Source organism: Psammomys obesus, unplaced genomic scaffold (genome assembly GCF_907164565.1).
Source record: "Psammomys obesus unplaced genomic scaffold, mPsaObe1.curated_primary_1811, whole genome shotgun sequence".
Lineage (NCBI taxonomy): Eukaryota > Metazoa > Chordata > Mammalia > Rodentia > Muridae > Psammomys > Psammomys obesus.
Genome location: NW_026596046.1, coordinates 19,156,757 through 19,173,526, shown reverse-complemented (window position 1 = coordinate 19,173,526; position 16,770 = coordinate 19,156,757). Strand labels below are relative to the sequence as shown.

General features: G+C 52.2%; 1 protein-coding gene across 2 annotated transcripts in view; it reads right to left on the bottom strand.

Moving 5' to 3' along the window:
* The window catches only part of Slc28a1 (solute carrier family 28 member 1), a 41,144-nt gene extending 24,826 nt beyond the window's left edge, over positions 1-16,318 (bottom strand). The window contains exons 1-8 of one of the 2 annotated variants that reach the window (XM_055623554.1): positions 16,213-16,318; positions 15,421-15,544; positions 14,592-14,680; positions 13,423-13,511; positions 9,855-10,038; positions 7,196-7,337; positions 5,722-5,835; positions 4,512-4,589 (exon numbers count right to left, since the gene is read on the bottom strand). In XM_055623554.1, coding sequence (XP_055479529.1) covers positions 4,512-4,589; positions 5,722-5,835; positions 7,196-7,337; positions 9,855-10,038; positions 13,423-13,511; positions 14,592-14,680; positions 15,421-15,528 — 804 coding nt within the window. In that variant the 5' untranslated portion in view covers positions 15,529-15,544; positions 16,213-16,318. Of the gene's footprint in view, positions 1-4,511; positions 4,590-5,721; positions 5,836-7,195; positions 7,338-9,854; positions 10,039-13,422; positions 13,512-14,591; positions 14,681-15,420; positions 15,545-16,071; positions 16,137-16,212 lie in introns of those variants that run through there. The other variant, XM_055623555.1, reaches the window with a different exon arrangement.
* Between the last annotated feature and the right edge of the window lie 452 nt (positions 16,319-16,770).

Below are 16,770 nucleotides of genomic sequence, written 5' to 3'. Positions count from 1 at the left end.
GTGTGTGTGTGTGTGTGTGTGTGTGTGTGTGTGTGTGTGTGTGTGTGTGTGTGTGCTTGCTAAGACTGCTTTTGGCTAACACACTGACCAGGAATTCATCTGCAGGACAGGCCTCCCAGGAGCTGGGAGATTGCTAGTATCAAACTGCAAACCGCTGAGGCTAGCCAGTGTTGAGCCACGTGCTACCTTCCCCTAATTGAATATTGAATCTTTGCTATTTTGTTAGCATGAAGGCATTCCTGGCGTTATCAAAGGTGCTTCTGGGTTTACAGGAAAAACACACCATGATTGGTGTCTCCTCGGAGTGTGAGGAGGGACGCTGACTCCTGTCACTAGCAGTGACAAGTCTAACCCTGGACTGCCCTGCCCCTCTGGGTGATGGTGGCCAGCTTTTGTCCCAGGGCTTGGCTAGACCTTCTGTAAGTCAAAGGCCACAGAGCTCCTGCCTGTCACCGACAGTTGAGGCTCAGTGGTTCTAAAGGGTGAATTGAGGAGAGAGCTCAAATCTCTCCTGTGCAGGTGTGTGCCTGCTCTTCCAGAATGGAGGGAACAGTCGCTGCCAGAGGGGGAAGGACATAGCAGCATCCCAGCAACACTGACAGTCTAGAATGGGGGCCTTTTGAGATAGGCTGCTGGCCGGGAGCCCCTTCCCTTCCTTCTTTTGCTGCAGTAGCTTTCATGTCCATCGACAGCCCCCTTTTCCCACTGTCAGCCCATGGGCTCCTGTGGGCATGACAATGAAAGTCAGCACTGTCAGCCAGACCAAAAGCCACACTGCAGCAAATAGTGAGAAAGTCGGTCTCCGTCTCTCTGTCTCTGTTTGTGTCTCTGTGTTTCTCTCTCTGTCTCTCTGTCTCGTTTGCTCTCTCTTTCTCCCTCCCACCCTTCTCCCATCGTCCCTTCTAAAGCATGGTAAGGATTCGCCGTCACCTCAAGGTTGCCTGCTCATAGCTAAAGCCTTGACGGAGGCAAGATCAGACCAAGGCACATGGATTCCAGATCATGTCGAGCACCCGGTCCAGAAGGACTTGAAGTCCCTGCAGCTCCCAATCATAGAAATTAATCTTTTGTAATAATAATAAAAAGAAATTAAGCTTTCTGTGCCCAGAAGCCAATTTGAGTTTGTCTTCCTGCATACACATTTCATTACCTGAAGAGTTACACACTGGTCAGGAAGAACAGCCCAGATTCCCAGATACAGCCCAAGTTATGGAAGGGAGACACTAAGGAAGGAAACCAGCTAGAGGTGCCAAGCCCATTGCTGCTTTTCCCAGGCAGGATGTTATCATTGCTCTGGTCCTATACTAGACCCATAACACAAGCTTGGACACTAGAGGCTAACAATCTAGCCGGCTGTCTTAGTTTCCAGGGCCTGCCTCTCCAAACGGTGCAATTTCTCCTCCTTCTCCTCCTCCTCCCCCTCCTTTTTCTTGTTTTTGTTTTTTTGAGGCAGAGTTTCTCTGTGTAGTCCTGCCAGTCCTGGAAGTGCCTCTTCAGACCAGGCTAGCCTTGGACTCAGAGATCCTCCTTTCTGCCTCTGCTTTGCAAGTGCCATGGCCACCCCGCTAAAGGATGTGTTCCTAAGGGTTGCTTCCACACAATCAGGTTGCTTCGGCCCCACGGCCCCAGCTTCACAGCAGAGCTTCATGAGAGCACAGCGGCTCTAGCTGGGGGAGACAGCGTAACTGATTCAAGCATGCTCATATTATCTAATGTAGCCCAATCAGAATCCTGCCCAGGACTTGTCCAGCTGCAGAGGAGAGTCATCCCATGCTGGCTGATGTGTTGCAAGAATGAACATCTGGTGTTGACGGGGTAAACATGGTGTGAGGGATGGAGCTGACCCTGCAGGCCAAGCAGAGGGGACATGAGACTGCAGCTGTTCTGGCGCCTTTACCAGCTCCACCTGCCCTTCGAGTTTGTGAGCCATGAAGTGGCTCTGCCCCCTCCTCCTAGGGAAGTTAGGTGCAAGTGGCTTGATGCCACCCTCAACCAGCAACCCTGAAGAATGCAACCCTTTATAAGCCAGAAGGAGAACAAGTGTTCTAAGGCCCAGAGCCCCTTGCCACCTAAGAAAAAGGCTCTAATGTTGGGGCACAGAAAACAAAAAAATAAGAACTGGGCCGGGGCTCCAATGTTGACTCACTAGCCTTGTGACTTTGGACAAGCGTCAGCCGCACTGAGCCTCAGGATCCTCATCTATAAAGGGATAATCGGATTTTCTCTGAAGGGTTGCTGTGGGGCTGAAATGAAGTCTGACCACGACTCTTCTTTGTAAGCTGTAGCAGTTATTAGGCCTTTTTTCCCCTTGCACCACTATGAATCGTAACGAAACTATCCGATATGCAAGATATCTGATATGCGACCCTGTGAAAGGGTTGTTCAGCCCCCAAAGAGGTGGAGACCCACAGGTTGAGAACCACACTAGACTATCTGGCATTGACTGGGACAAATTGGTTTCTAAAAGCCCTGAATCTCTTCAAAGGCCACCTTTGGGCCCTGAGGGGTAAGAAACCCTGGGTCTTTCTGGGGAGGCTGGAGAGAGGAGAGTCTTCGTGCCTGATATAGGGTTGCATGCCTGTTATCCCAGCACTTCATGGGTAGCAGAAGCTCATCCTCAGCTCTGTGATGAGGTCAAGGCCCGCCTGGGCTACATGAGACCCCATCCCAGCACTCAGGAGGCAGATGCCTACAGAGAGAGTTACAGGACAGCGAGAGCTACACAGAGAAACCCCGTCTCAAGACAAAAACAAAACCAATTTTTAAAAATGTAGTTCAGTCCTTGTATGAGACCACAGGGAGAGGTCTCCAGAGCCACACAGTCAGTAGAAGATGTTACCCTGGCCAGAGAGGCTGTATCCGTTGGCTCACTGAGCACAACCTCCCCAGCAGGCACAGAGGGACTTCCCAGGACCACTCCAGAACCATCACTCATTTACTTATTCAGCAAACAGCAGAGTCCCTGGCCATGGCTTTGTGGGGCTTAAGGCTGCGTGGAGGATACAAAACCCCAGCCTTCACTTGAGTAGAGCCACCGCGCTCTGTTAAAAGCTGAGAAGCTCTCGGGGCTTCAAGAAAGATGTTCACATCTTTGCCCTGGAACTTTGGGTGCCCGATACTTGCTTAGGCAGATCTGGAGAGAGCAGTCCCCACACGCTAGGGGAAAGTATTCAGGTGAGCTTGTAGCATAGCCAAGGCTGCCCTTCTTGACACTTTTATGCATAATGAAACTTGAAGGGCAAATCTGCCAAACCTGCCCCGGGCCAGGCACATGGGACACCCCCACCCCCCCACCCCCGCTCCTTGCTGCACTGTCATCATTCAAACTCTTCGGACAGGCTGGATTTTCCTCAAAGAGTCGCTGGCACAGCAGACACTGAGCTCCAAGGAAAACTGGTAAGAGTCAGGGTTCGTGCCCAGAAGAACAGTCTAAACTTCATTTGGCTCTGTGTGAGCCCGAGTCTACAGTTGAAGCTGGAAGTCCCCCGGGTCCAACATCCCCAGCAGAGTAGAAAGGCTCTGGGAGCACTGACCAGAATAAGAATTAAAGGCAGAAGCTTCAGACCCTACCAACATCGCCTGTGCAGCCCCTCCAAGGGTTTAGTGGTCTAGACAGGCAACAGAGATTCATCTCCTTGTTCCTCTGGCATCAGAGGCAGACAACTGGGCTCAGGCTGTCACTCTTTCTGCCTGGCTTTTGGAAATGAGCTTCAGCGTCTCTGGACAGTTAGGCTATAAAGCAGGCTATACTAAAGTGGGGGGGGGGCGCTTTACTAGAGTCCTCACTCATTTCAGAGGCTTGACCAGGTTACCAGAGGGAGAAGGAGTATAGTCATAGCTCCATCCGGAACAGCAAGGGGGGACCACATCAGCAATGTTCCCAGCATGAGCTGCTCTGTTTTCAACCAAGGCTGGGCTCTATATGGGACAATGGAGTCTTTAAAATAGAAGAGTGACTTTAACCTTAACTTTTGCTATACTGTTTTGCATGGCTGTGGATGCACAATAAATCGTTGAAAGAGCAGGAGAGAGGGAGAAGAGAAGGAGGAAAGAGAGAGGGAGCCGTAGCCTGTGGCTGAAGAAGAATCTGTGGAAGAGGCTGGCTGTGAGGGGTGGTGCAGGAGGGGCCTGAGAGGAGACTGCATTTCTAGATCCAGTGTCCCTGCAGCAAGTCAGAAGCTAAGGCCTCATCAGGGGTTGTCTCTCAGCCCCCACCCCAACACTTCCCGCCCTCAGCCTAAGCAGTTGTATCATGTGGTGATTCACGTTTAAGGAAAATAGTGCAGAGATAGCAAAGTTCCCCAAATTTTACAAAATGTTAGCACATCACCTGATAGACAAGTACCTGCTCTTTCCCTGCCCTGAGCTTTGACTTCATTAGCATCCTAGGGACCAGCCTGCACCCACAGAAGCCCTCATCAGCGGAGCTCACATCCTCTCAGCTCAGCTGGTTCCCACAGCTGGACCTGAGCAGCAGCTGCCAACCCCTGCTGGAGCAAGAGTCAACTGACCTGAAAGGCAAAGACGTCCTTGACCAGAGCCTCCCCAAAGACAAAGCTGGAGCCGGCCTCGGTGTAGCTCAGGAAGACCTGGAGGGAACACAAACACAGGGACAGGGGCTAGGAAGGGAGGACGGGGAAGCATGGCCAGAAACCCAGGCTGGAGTGAGCAGGAGCCTGGGCCCAGCACTGGTGGAAGAATGGCAAGGCCCAGGCCCTCCTGCCTCAAGATGTACCAGCTAGGAGTAGCAGCTCATGCCTGTGATCTCAGTTGGGAAACTGAGGCAGGAGGATTGCCAGGTGCTCAAGGCCAGCCTGGGCTACACAATGGGACTGTCTCAAAAAGTAAAACAAATACGTAACAAGGCCTGGAATTTAAGGGGACTGCTCAGGTGGTACAGTGTTTGACTCATAAGAACAGGACCCAGGGGTTTTCAACCCCAGAGTCTAGAGCTTTAAAAAAGGAGTGGAGGCAGGTGCTGAAAACCTCAGTGCTGGGGGAGTGGACACAGGTAGACCCCTCAAGGTCTCTGGCCTGCTCTCCTACTTGGCAAGCTCCAGGCCAGTGAGAGACCCGGCCTCAAAAAGAGAGTGGACAAGGCCCGAGGAACAACACCCATGATTGTCTTGTGACCTTTACAGACATGTACACATGAAGACGTGCATGCACACATATGCACACCAATTAAGCCAGAATTTGTAAATGGACCAACTCAGAACAGTAAAAACCAGAGGATAGAAACTGGGCATGATGGTACTTTGGATCCCAGCACTTGGGAGGCAGAGGCAGACGGATCCTTGTGTATGTGAAGTCAGCCTGTTCTAGACAGTGAGATCCAGACCAGTAAGGGATACATAATGAGACCCTGACTATTAAAAAAAAAAAAATCGCTGAAAAAAAAAAAAAAAACAAAAACAACCAAACAAAAACCAAGTATGCCTTCAATAAACATTATTTCTAAATCCAAATGCCAAGTGGATAATTTTCAAAAGATTTTGTTGTTAGAAATTTTAACTCATTTATATCCTAAGCCACTGAAAACCACTGCAGGTCATGTGGCCTGGCACCCACACGCCCTAAGAATATCACCACCTATCCAGGCCAGACCCATATGGGGCCCAGTCTTCCTGGTTGCAAACCATCTCTGGTACCTCCACACCTACCTTCCCTGAATCAAGTGGCCTCTCCCAACTCCCCAGGAGCAGGGCCCGACATACGCACCTGGATCTGATCACCTAGCCACCGGAATGCAACAAATCCTGGTTCTGTTCTGATGACAAAGAGTCCAAGCACAAACTGCAGCCCAAGGCCCCAGGACACAGCCCGCCATGACACCTGCCAGCCAACGAAAAAATCTTAGTGAGCTTGGCTTGGAGGAATCCACAGGTCCCTGATGGGGTACAGGGTGGAGGAGAGGGGTGCAGGGAGGACACCATGAGCTCTGTCCTGCCTGTAGCTGCCTGGGTCCCGCCTAGCCCTGGGTCTGCTGCCAACAGCCACACGGGATTTAGACGAGGTCAGGCTCTCGGCAGCAGTGAGGTAGGGACAGATAGTACCGTATTCTATGGGCTGATGTGAGGCTTGCCTGGGCTGGAACTGGGCGTGGCATTCGGTTCTCAGACCACGCCTTAGGATGTGGACATGAACCTGCCCAAGCCCAGCTCCTCTCCAACTCAGTGTATGATTTCTGCCTGCCTGATCCCTCCCTGTCTGTCCTCTTTGCACTCTCAGCACCCAGACCTCAGGTCTCTTGATGGCCCGTGAGATAGGACAGCCCAGGCCCTAAGGCTGCTTTTCCCACTCAGCACAGGAAGACTTCTTGACATTTCCCTAGCAGGAGGGCATCAGACACTGGTGCAGCCATGCTCTGAAGCACACAGGGATCCTGATTCTGGGGCATGGTTGCTCTATGGTTGCCACGGAGACAATGAGAGAAGAGCCTATGCAGAGCAGGGACTTCCCTCCTGGGCCAGCCTCATGCCAGAGTTTCTAACTCAGAGTCAAGCCCAAGAGTTAGCACTTCTTTTTTATTATTATTATTATTATTTAATATTTTTATTTATTTAACTTTACTTTATGTGCATTAGTGTGAGAGTGTCAGATCCCTTGGAATAGGCATTACAGACAGTTGTGAGCTGCCATGTGGGTGCTGGGAATTGAACCCTGGTCCTTTGGAAGAACAGACAGTGCTCTTAACCACTGAGCCATCTCTCCAGCCCGAGTTAGCACTTCTGATGCATTCCAAGGAGATGCTGCAGCCCCTGGTCGTGGAAGCTGACCTCAAAAAGCAGTATTTTAAGCTAATTATTTCAGGGTAGACTTGGATTCTCTCACAGAACAGGAAGTTCAGCTTCCCTATTTTCTGGGGTACAGTGGTTCCTGAGCCCACAGAGCTGAGGGACACATCGACAAGGAAATAAATATCCCCAGCGGCCTGTGAGTTTAGAAAGACGTCAGCTGTCCTACCCAGAAAACCCCCTGCCCCTTGGGGAATTTGAGGGCTTCCGCTTAGACAGATAATGTCCTACCCAGCATCACCAGTGTCCCTCAACAGGTGTGTGGGGAACGTAGCCCAGCGCACACTGCTCTTCGCCGGCTGAGCCTCAAGTGTTCTCCCAGCAGGAATATCCATCTCACCCCAGCCCACAGGGAGCATCCATTGGCTTCCAGCCTGGGTGGCCAGCTGAACACTCACAGCACGGTGATGCTTTGAGGCAGCAAAGAGAAGGGCAAGGAACACACAGATCCCTCCAAAGGACACCAGCTGTTCTGGCCGCTGGGAGGTATCCAGAGCTAGCCACAAGATCAGGCCCAGGCCAGCAGCAAGAGCTAGACCTCTAGAGAGAGAGAGAGAGAGAGAGAGAGAGAGAGAGAGAGAAAGCCATAACGTTAGCATCACATGCTCACACACACACCCTTAGTGGTCCAGAGACTGAGATACCCTGTGGGTTACAGGTTCTTTGCTCTGAATGTTGGGAACAAACCCTCTTCCTGGTTCTTGGCAATTCCAGTCCAAATTCCCTCCTATTCTTTTGGGTGGTTCTTTGGCATCGTTTCCTCAGAGGTATTCAGCAATCAGAAGTCAGCTAGACATGCCAGGGAAACCCTAAAGCTCTCTGGAGTTTTCTCTCTGAGCAGCTGCCTCATTTTCAGTTCCATTTGCCATCCCCATAGAAAGACAAATAACAATCCTTGGCTGGACCCAAGCTGTCCTCGCCGTGCTGCTTCTGCAGATGCACAGCGTGCAAGAACTATGGAGCTTGGCTTCCTCCTCCTGGAAGACTGTAAAGGATGCTGGGAGCAGTCTTGGGTGTAAAGGCCTGTGGCCAGAAGTAAGACCACCCTGAGACCCCATAACGATGGTTCTATGGGCAAAATCAGCCTGAGAAAGCCACAAGCATCAACGTACAATTCCAACCCAGGGGAACAGCTCTGTAGACTGAGCCCAGCAAAGCCCCAGGGCTGAGCTGTCCAACCCCAGGGTGCCCAGGAGGCTGTACCTGGACTGAAACATGATTCTGGAGTCTGAAGATTTAAGACACCTTGAGCTGGCAAGGTGACTCAGGGGATAAAAGTGCTTGCCGAACAAGCCGGAAGACCCGAATTCAACCCCCATGGTGGATAGAGAAAACACATTCCCAAAAGTTGTCCTCTGACATTCACGCATGCACGGCCACACCCAGCAACACCTATCATGTACACACACATGCAATACATACACACACACACACACACACATATATAGAAGATACATTTTTTTTAAAAAGTAGGGTCTTACCTTCTTGGACTTCAAACTTGCTCTGGTCCTGTTGTCCCATGTCCCTGACTCTCACCCTTTTGGACTGGTTGTGTTTTGGGAGTGAACACTTGTTTTGATGTACAGGTTGACAGCTAAGAGGAGTTCCCCTTGACCCTCAGATGAGACTTCTGACTCTGAACTCTCGAGTTGATGTTTGACCAAGTGGAGACTCTGGACAGTTGGGTAGTCATGTTGCGGGTGTGAGAAACACGGGGTTGGGGTGGGCCAGGGAGGGATGCTATGGCTTGGGTGTGGTCTTCCCCATTAAAACTCAGGTTGACTTTGTTTTGTTTTGAAACACAGTGTCATGTGGCCCAAGCTGGCTTCAAACTTGCCATCCTCCTGCCTCCGTGTAACAAAGTGCTGGGATTATAGGCGCTCACCACCATGTCTGGCTTTGCATGCTGAAATTTAACTGTCCCTGGGCTGGAAGGAGCAACCTGAAGAGATAATTAGGTCTTGAAGAAATAGGCTAATCTCAGGGGACATGAGTGAGTGCTCACTCTGCAGGTCCGGATTAGTTACTGTGGGTAGCGGGCAGGTAGAGTAAATCAAGGTGGCCTCTCCTGTTTCTTCTCTTTCACAGGCCCTGGCTTTCCCTTCGGCTGCCATGAACTGAAGCATACAGCCAAACAGATGCCAGCACCAAGCTCTTGGACTTTTCAGACTCCAGCACCGAGAGCCAAAGTAAACCTCTATTCTTCATAAATTGCTCTGCCTGTGGCACTCAGTTAGAGCAACAGAGAACAATGGCGGGGGGGTCTGACACTCTTTCCTGCTGGCCTCCCACTTCTCTCTATGGCGTCCCTATGGTTTGCGGTTTCCAGAGCTTTTTGGGTTTTTGAGATTTATTTTTAATTGTGTGTGTGTGTCTATGTATGTGTGTGGTGGGAGTGGGTGCATGCGTGATTGCAGGAGCCTGCTGAGGCCTGAATATTTGCTGGAACTGTAGGGAATTGTAGACCATCCAGTGTGGGTGCCTGGAACTAGATGAGTCCTTTGCAAGAACGGTAGCATTAACTACCAAGCCATTTCTTATCTAGGACTATTAAAATAATGTTTTATTAAAAAATTAATTATTGCTGGTGTGTATCTGTGTGTGTGTGTGTGTACATGCCTGCGGAGACTACAGAAAAACTTTTGGGAGTCAGTTCTTTCCTTTCACCACAGACTCCAGGCATCAAACACCAAACTATTATTCAGGGACCTGGCTAATTATATCAGAATTCCCTAAGGGTTAATTTAAACTTGGCCCAACCTAGACTGTTGAACTGGGCTCCAGGGACGTTCCCATAATCTCTGTAGGTGATCCAGCCCCGGGTGACCTGCTAAGACATCTGGAAAAGTATCTGGTCTTGGTGGCCAGACTCTCTGAATATAGGAAATTCTCACATGTCTGGCTTTAGCCCTCAGTTACCTATTGCAACAATAAAAACAAACAAACAAACAAGCAAAACCCAACCCAACCCAATCCAACCAAAACACTGGTGAAAACAGACCTGGCCGATGCCTTCGAAGCTACCCTAGGCTTGCCTAAGGCTGAGGGCTCACTCACCTTTTCAGCCAGGTACTCAGCCGAGAATGGCCTTGAAACTTGATACACCGCCTCAGTTTGGACCCTAGAAGTCTCTTTAGCAGACCGTAGGCCAGAAAGACAAGAACCACACAGGTGATGACCAGCAGCGCCAGGGCCCTCTGGACGTCCAGGAGGCAGGCGATGATCAAGAAGGCAGTATATGCTGCAGAGGAATCATTGGTGGGCTCAGCGGGGAGAAGGCTGCTTCATAGCCTGCGGCGGCCCAGCCTGCCTTGTCCACCCAGAGCATTAAGGGCAGGCAAGTCACTCAGTCCCTCCCAGCCTCACTGTCCTCGTTGACAAGGAAAACCCTTGTCCCTACTGTGTCAGAGGATTATTAAGGGAATGGGGATGTGGCTCAACGATGGAGGCTTGCCCAGCATTGCCTGAGGCCCTGGCAAAATGTGTGAAAAAGGCCTCTGCACATCATACAGTGATGGCAAAGGCTGAGAGACAGAATGACACAACGGGAACCTACAGAAGACCAGGTTGGATAAGTCTGACTCTATATGACACCAGAGCGTGCCTCCATCCTCTGCTGTTAATAAATGATCTGTGTGTGTGTGTGTGGGGGGTGTGTGCTTATTTATGTGTCTGTGGGTGCACGTTTGTTGTTAGGTTTGGGTTAGGCCATGCTCACCTACAGCAGCCTCTCCCTCCGCCCTCACAGCTGCTGTGAGAGAAATGGCAGGCACCCTACTATGTCTGTGGGTCTGCAACTCTCTTTCTAAGAGTTCAGCAAGCTCAGGTTACACGACTCTGGGAACTTGATAACCGCCCCCTGCAGTGACCCCACCCTGGCAGAGAGGAGGATAGCTTTCTGCTTCCCCTGCTGCCCAGGCAACCTGACTACAAGTACATTTCATCGACTACTCATTAACTACATGGCATGTGACTGTCCTCCTGTCTCTGAGACCTCTAAGGGGAACCCTGTTCTGCCTCCTGGGCAGGGACTCAGATCGTCTCTGACATGCTGCCTGCCCACGGTGTTAAGAACTCTCCTGTAACAGGGCCCCTAGACTTAGCACAACTGACTCCATGATGGAAATGCCATCGAGGCTGTAAAACTCAGCATGTAGACAGCACCATAAGCCAAAATGAAAGCAAAACTGAATCCATCAAAGTCCATGGTTCCGGGAAAGTTTCTAAATGCACTAACCTTGCTTTTTAGCTTCTGTAGTTCCGCTTCTGGCTAACTGTTCCTGTTAACTGAAATATGTCAGTCTAGGACATGGGTTTTGTGCTTAAACGCTCACCATGAGAGAGGTTTGGTGTTACACTGGCATCCCAAAACACCCAGTGTAGTTGCTGGCTGGCTAGTTAAAACTTTCTATTGGCTCAAACCCATGTCCAAGCAGTTTTCTGTGGTGGACTGCCTCACAGCACTAATACATCTCCTGCCCAAAAGGACAATCAGATTCACGATGGAGTTCTTAGACAGGTGTTGAAACCTGTTCTTGTGTGTCCATGCCCTTTACGGATGGAGCCATCTCCCAGCCTCACCGATGACAGTTTTCTTCCTAGAGTTCTGTCTTCCTTGGCCTGGCTCTCCTATGAGCCACTGAGCCAGTCTGAGCTTTTCCCTCACAAAAGGAACATGGCGGCAGCAGAGATGGAATGCCTCTCCCTCGCTTTTGAGTTTCAAAATCCTTGAAGAGTGATGGAAAATGTGTGGCGAAGCAGTTCACAGAAATATGAGTTTCACCTCACCTGCCTTCTGCTATCCCATTACTTAGAACAGGACACAGCAAGGGTCCTGGGGCCAGGGGAAGACTGAACCTCACAAACTGGCCTAAGCCCAGGGTGTTTGTGGCATGGCCAGCTGAGGAATGCCAGGCCTTGCTTCCTGAGAGGAGTCCCAAGGGGCCACAGGCCTTCAGAGAGGAATGTTGTATGTGGCCTGTAGGTAGGAAGAATTTATGAGCACTGTATGTCCGCGGCAGGCACAGAAGCTCCGGAAGAGACACCCCACAGTGGCTCAGAAAGGGGGGAGGCAGGAGCTCAGGGCAGGTGCACAGCGGAGAAGAGGGACCCCAGAGTCATCTGCCCTGCAGAAGTCAACAGGTCAGTAGACACTGAGGAACTGGCAATAGTTAAAGCCTGCTGGAGAAAGGGTTCTGAAGGAGTGGGCCAGAGTCAATCTCCTGTCACTCAAGGGACGACAAACCGAAAGTTAGCCACATGGCAGAAATAAAGCTCCCTTTCTCTTGCCAGGCGGCTCTTACAGATCGGGGCTCTCTTTACCCCTTCTAGCTGTAAGGCCTCCATCCCTTCATCCCTTCTTCCCTCCCTCTCTCCATTCCTCCCTTCCCCCTAGAGCCAAGACAGCCTTGAATTATAACCCTAAAACCAACCAAACAACAGCAACAAAGCCAGGATCTTATACTGTGGGAACAAAACATTCACTGTGTAGCCAACGACAACCAACCCTGAACTCTGATCTAGCTGCCTCCGTCTCCCAAGTTCGGGAGTGCAGGACGTGCCTCCGTCCCCAGTCTTGTGTAGCCCTGGGCTTGAACCTGGGGCCCCTGTGCACGTTAGGTGAGAGCCCCACCAGCTGAGATGCAAGCCCAGCCCACTCTGAAAGACAGCTGTAACCTCACAGGGCCAGCATGCAGATGCTACTGCACAGGAGTGGAGGATGAAGGACAACTGCTAGGAACCCGTTCTCTCCTTCCACACCTGCCTGAGTGTTGGGAGTAGAGCGTAGGTGCTCAGGTTTGCGTGACAAGCGCTTTTAGCCACTGAGCCAGCATCTCCCTGACCAAGCTGTTTTTGGAGACAAGAGCTAATGTAACCCAGGCTGGCCTCCAGGTCACTATACGGATGAGGCTACCCTCAGCCTAAGACCTCCTCCATCCTGCACACACGGTCACAGTTCAGCAGGCACTGATGGCTCCCTGGATCCCCATATCGGCTCAGTCTGTCTTTGGCTTCCTTCTCTCTCACATTGAGGCCTCAGTGTCTTCTATGTCTCTCCTGAAGCCATTTTTGGTTTAATAGTGTGATGTCAACCTGGACGCTTCTCAGTTTAAATCCTTCCATGCACATCTCTGGACCTTAGAGTCAAACCCAAGTTCCCGAATATATCAACTACCTTCCCTTCAGAGCCCTCCAGCCCCAGGAGACTCAGCCTGGGCACTCTTCAGCAACTTTACCCTCCAGCCACACTAGACTATCAAAGCCCACACCCTGCCTGTTTTCACCTTTGCCCCTTGACCTTTGTGCTTTGAGGGGTGTGGTATGGGAGGGTCTCAGCCCTCATTGCCCTCCCCCCAACTTAGCTCTCCTGAGACCATGAACCCTGAAGGTTACCATCCTCCCTCGTGACGTGTAGCTTTGCATGAGCATATTCCTGTGCTCCTGAAGAAGGGCTTGGGAATGGGGTCTGGTTGGGCTTGATGGAGCCCTGAGCCGCTATTTTGAGCTGGCCACGTTGGTGCTCAACAAACTTCACTGGTTGGCTGGGTGAACGAGCCCACTCTGTGACATGGAGGCCATGAGGGCAGTGACGTCTCCTGAACGGGGCAGGGTGGGGTCTGCTTACCGGCACAGAGCAGACCTATGCAGATCCATCCAAACAGCTGCCTGTGCTCCCTGACGAAGCTTCTCGTTCGCACAGTCAGCTGCAGGCTCCTGAGGAGAGGGCCATCAGGGTTCACAAGTATCCGCCTCAACTCTCACCCCAGTGGGGAGCCCCACAGCCTGCAGGTGGAAACTACTCAAGCATGTTTCCAGTGCGGTAATGGGATGAACCAGGGCAGGCCTTGCTACCTTACCGGGCTGAAAAGCAACCGTGGTACAAAGACACAAGCCACGGTTCCACACCTGTCGAGGACGGAGGCCACTCTGCAGGGCCACCCCTGCTCTTGGCTGAGGGAGGGAACTAACCCATAGGTAGAGGCTTTAGGGACATTCAGAAAGGCACAGCTATGGCTATCCAACCTCCTTTCTGCTTCCACCTGCCCACTGAGGAGGGTGGAGAGGTTCTCAACTCTGTATTGGCTCTCCTGGGACAGAGAGACATTTATTGTCTGCGTCTTCAGTGCCTGCTCAAGAGAAAGGCCATGTAAAAGTATGCAGCTGGCCACCTCTCCTGCCGCAGGGGCCCAGAATGGACACTAGTCCTCAGGTCAATTGGTCACTTGTGTGTCCCTGGTGGAAGGGCTGCTGCCCAGATCTCCTGATGCTTACTTGTTGCTCATGAAATCCAACCTCTGCTACGGTTGCAAGGGCTCCCTTCCCAAGGAAAGGGAGAGACATCTTCTCCACCCCCCCCCAAAGGAGCCAGAGATGTGCCCCCCCTCCAGAGCCACACTCTGTCCTTGGAGTGTTTGGCCAGCCAGAGCCTCCCAGGCTCATACCAGACCTTGTGGGCGTATTCCTTTGCCTCTTTGGAAAGTGGAAAGTCTGGCCCAGTCCAGGAGTGTTACGAACTGAGGCCTGGAGTCCCCAAAGTGGCTCAGCAACTGAATGGGGCAGTAGGCGGACGAGGGAGGCTGCAGGGCGGCCTGGCCGGTTCGAGGCCTGAGAAGGTCTGTACCCACATCGGGTTTTCCATTGAGATTACATCCTGGCTGCTTACAAGCTTACAAGATGGGCACCTGGGCTGGTTTGCCCCTGGGGCCTGCAAAGCTCACTTGCCCCTCTTCCTCCCTTAGACAGAATTCCATCCTCTTGCCCTGGTGACCTGGGACCCTCACAAAGATCACCTACCTTCCGGAGAAGGACTTCCATTCTGCCTTGTTCCAACTGCCTCCACCCTCCGGCAGGCCTGAGTTACTGTGTGAGAGCCGGCCTTCCTCCTAAAGCCGATAGGAAACAGTCAGGACCGGCCTTCCCACCAAGAGACAGCTGTGGCTGAAGGGCACTGAAACAAGACAGGCCCTGGCGGCTCTGTTCACACACGGGTGCCTCTCGAGTGGACTGACGTAGACTGGACTACTGCCTGGGAAATAGGGGGTACTCAACTATATTCTGCAGCGCATGCATTGAGCATCTACTATGTGCAGGCACATCCTGCCCTCAGAATTTCACTGTGGCTTCCTGGAGACCAGGAGGAAACCCCTGAAGAAGGTCCCAGGCAGGCCCACCTCACTGCATGACTCCAGGGTGCCCCTTTCGTCACTGTCCATGTAGTTATTTGGGGGAGTCGGGGGAGGCACTTCATCAAGGAGAGGGAGCCTTGTAGGGAAGGGAGCGAGGACAAAGGGTATATCATGTTAGGCTTCACAGTTGGAGCCGTGGTCCTTAGCTTGGCCTTTGGGGAACCAAGACAAGATTGTAAGTCCTTTGAGAGCCAAGTCTTCCTCAGACAACCTGTCCCATCATTTGCTTCTCTTCCCTCCTGGCACCTTTGCTGAGCACACAGGGGGTGCTCAGGTCATGTTTAAGGGGTGAAACAAAGGAGGCTACTCTGTGGTGAGGAGGCACTACGAAAGCAGAGGTGAGGAGAGGACAGAGGAAAGGACGCAGACAGACCCAGGAACCTCCTATCCATCAGCTGCGGACAAGCCAGGAGGTGTTATGGAGGAAGGCAACAGACCATGCTTTCCAGGAACTCCGCCCCCAGGTTCTCCAGGCCGTGGGCCACAGGTGTGAGAGAGATGGACTCTCTTTGCCTCGGTGTGTCCTCCGGTATGTCCTCCGCCATGGGCCAGGCCTTTCAGCTGAAAGACAAAGAGGTCAGGGAGTGTCCAAAGCTGAAGGGAGGGCCAGGTGAGAGAAGAGGAAGCAGAGAGAGAGACAGACAGACAGAGACAGAGACATACACAGAGCCTTTCCTGCCCTCACTCCGATCCTGGGAGAGGCAAGCCCTTGCAAGCTCCAGGTATGCCAAGCAGAAACAGTGAACTGTCCCTCTGCCACCAGGAAGGGAAGGAAGGACTGGTGGAGGCGCTTGGCGTGGGCACCGTTCAGAAAAGAGACCCTAGTGTTCATGGCTTCTTACAACAGGTGAAAACCGTTGCCAGTGGAAGAAGTATTTGTTTCACCCAGCTTGAATACATGGTTCCAGCCCCGGGGTCCAAACATATTGGAAGCCAGTCCTTCCGCTGGACTTTTCCGTCCTGAACCCAACATTCCTCCTCTTCGGTGAGGCTGCGTTTAGGTTTTAGCGCGTCTGTAAATAAGAGCCCCGAGATCCCCTTCCCTCGCGGCAGTCCCCTCTCCTATCCACGCCTTGGGAGTACCGTACTCTGTTCAAACGGCAGCTGGTCAAACACCAGCAGCTCTCCGGGACACACACCCTCGCGAGGAGCGAGAGCTGGGGAATGCCCGCTACCCGGGCACGCAGGCGCACAGCTGCGGAGAGGGGAGTCGAGCCTGGGCTACTCACGGAGAGCAGGCGGCGGCGGGAAAGACTGACCGAAGCACAGGTTGCTGTGTGGAGGGCTGGGTCCAACCTGCTTGGGCTTTGGCCCGCTCACTTCTGTGGAAATTCCTGGGCAGAGTCCAAAGCTGGAGTAGGTTGGGCCTCCCCAGAGCTCAGGGTCACAGCTGGGGCGGGGACCCCAGCCCTGTTTCAGGAAAACGAGATGGGAGAAGCAGGCCCACTCAGGGCTAGGCCCACTGTGCTCCTGCCCTCCGGTCTGCTGCCCTTTCCCGAGCCAACCTTTTTTGGGCCTTGCTTCAGGCTGCCTCCTCTAGGAAGCCACCTTGGTTGTCCTCACCCCACTCCCACCCTCCTCATTCTGTTAGCCACCCTGGAAATTCATCTTCGTGTCTTCAGCCTTCTTTTCTCACGGGATCAGCGACTCATTTTCCAAAACTGGAAGAGACGGGAAAGCACCATCGCTGTCACAAACAGGAGGTGGCTCAGGGCGAAGCATCACACGTCACAAAAACAAACGGAAAGCCACGCCATTTTCTCCTATCCTTCCTTCCTAAACACCCA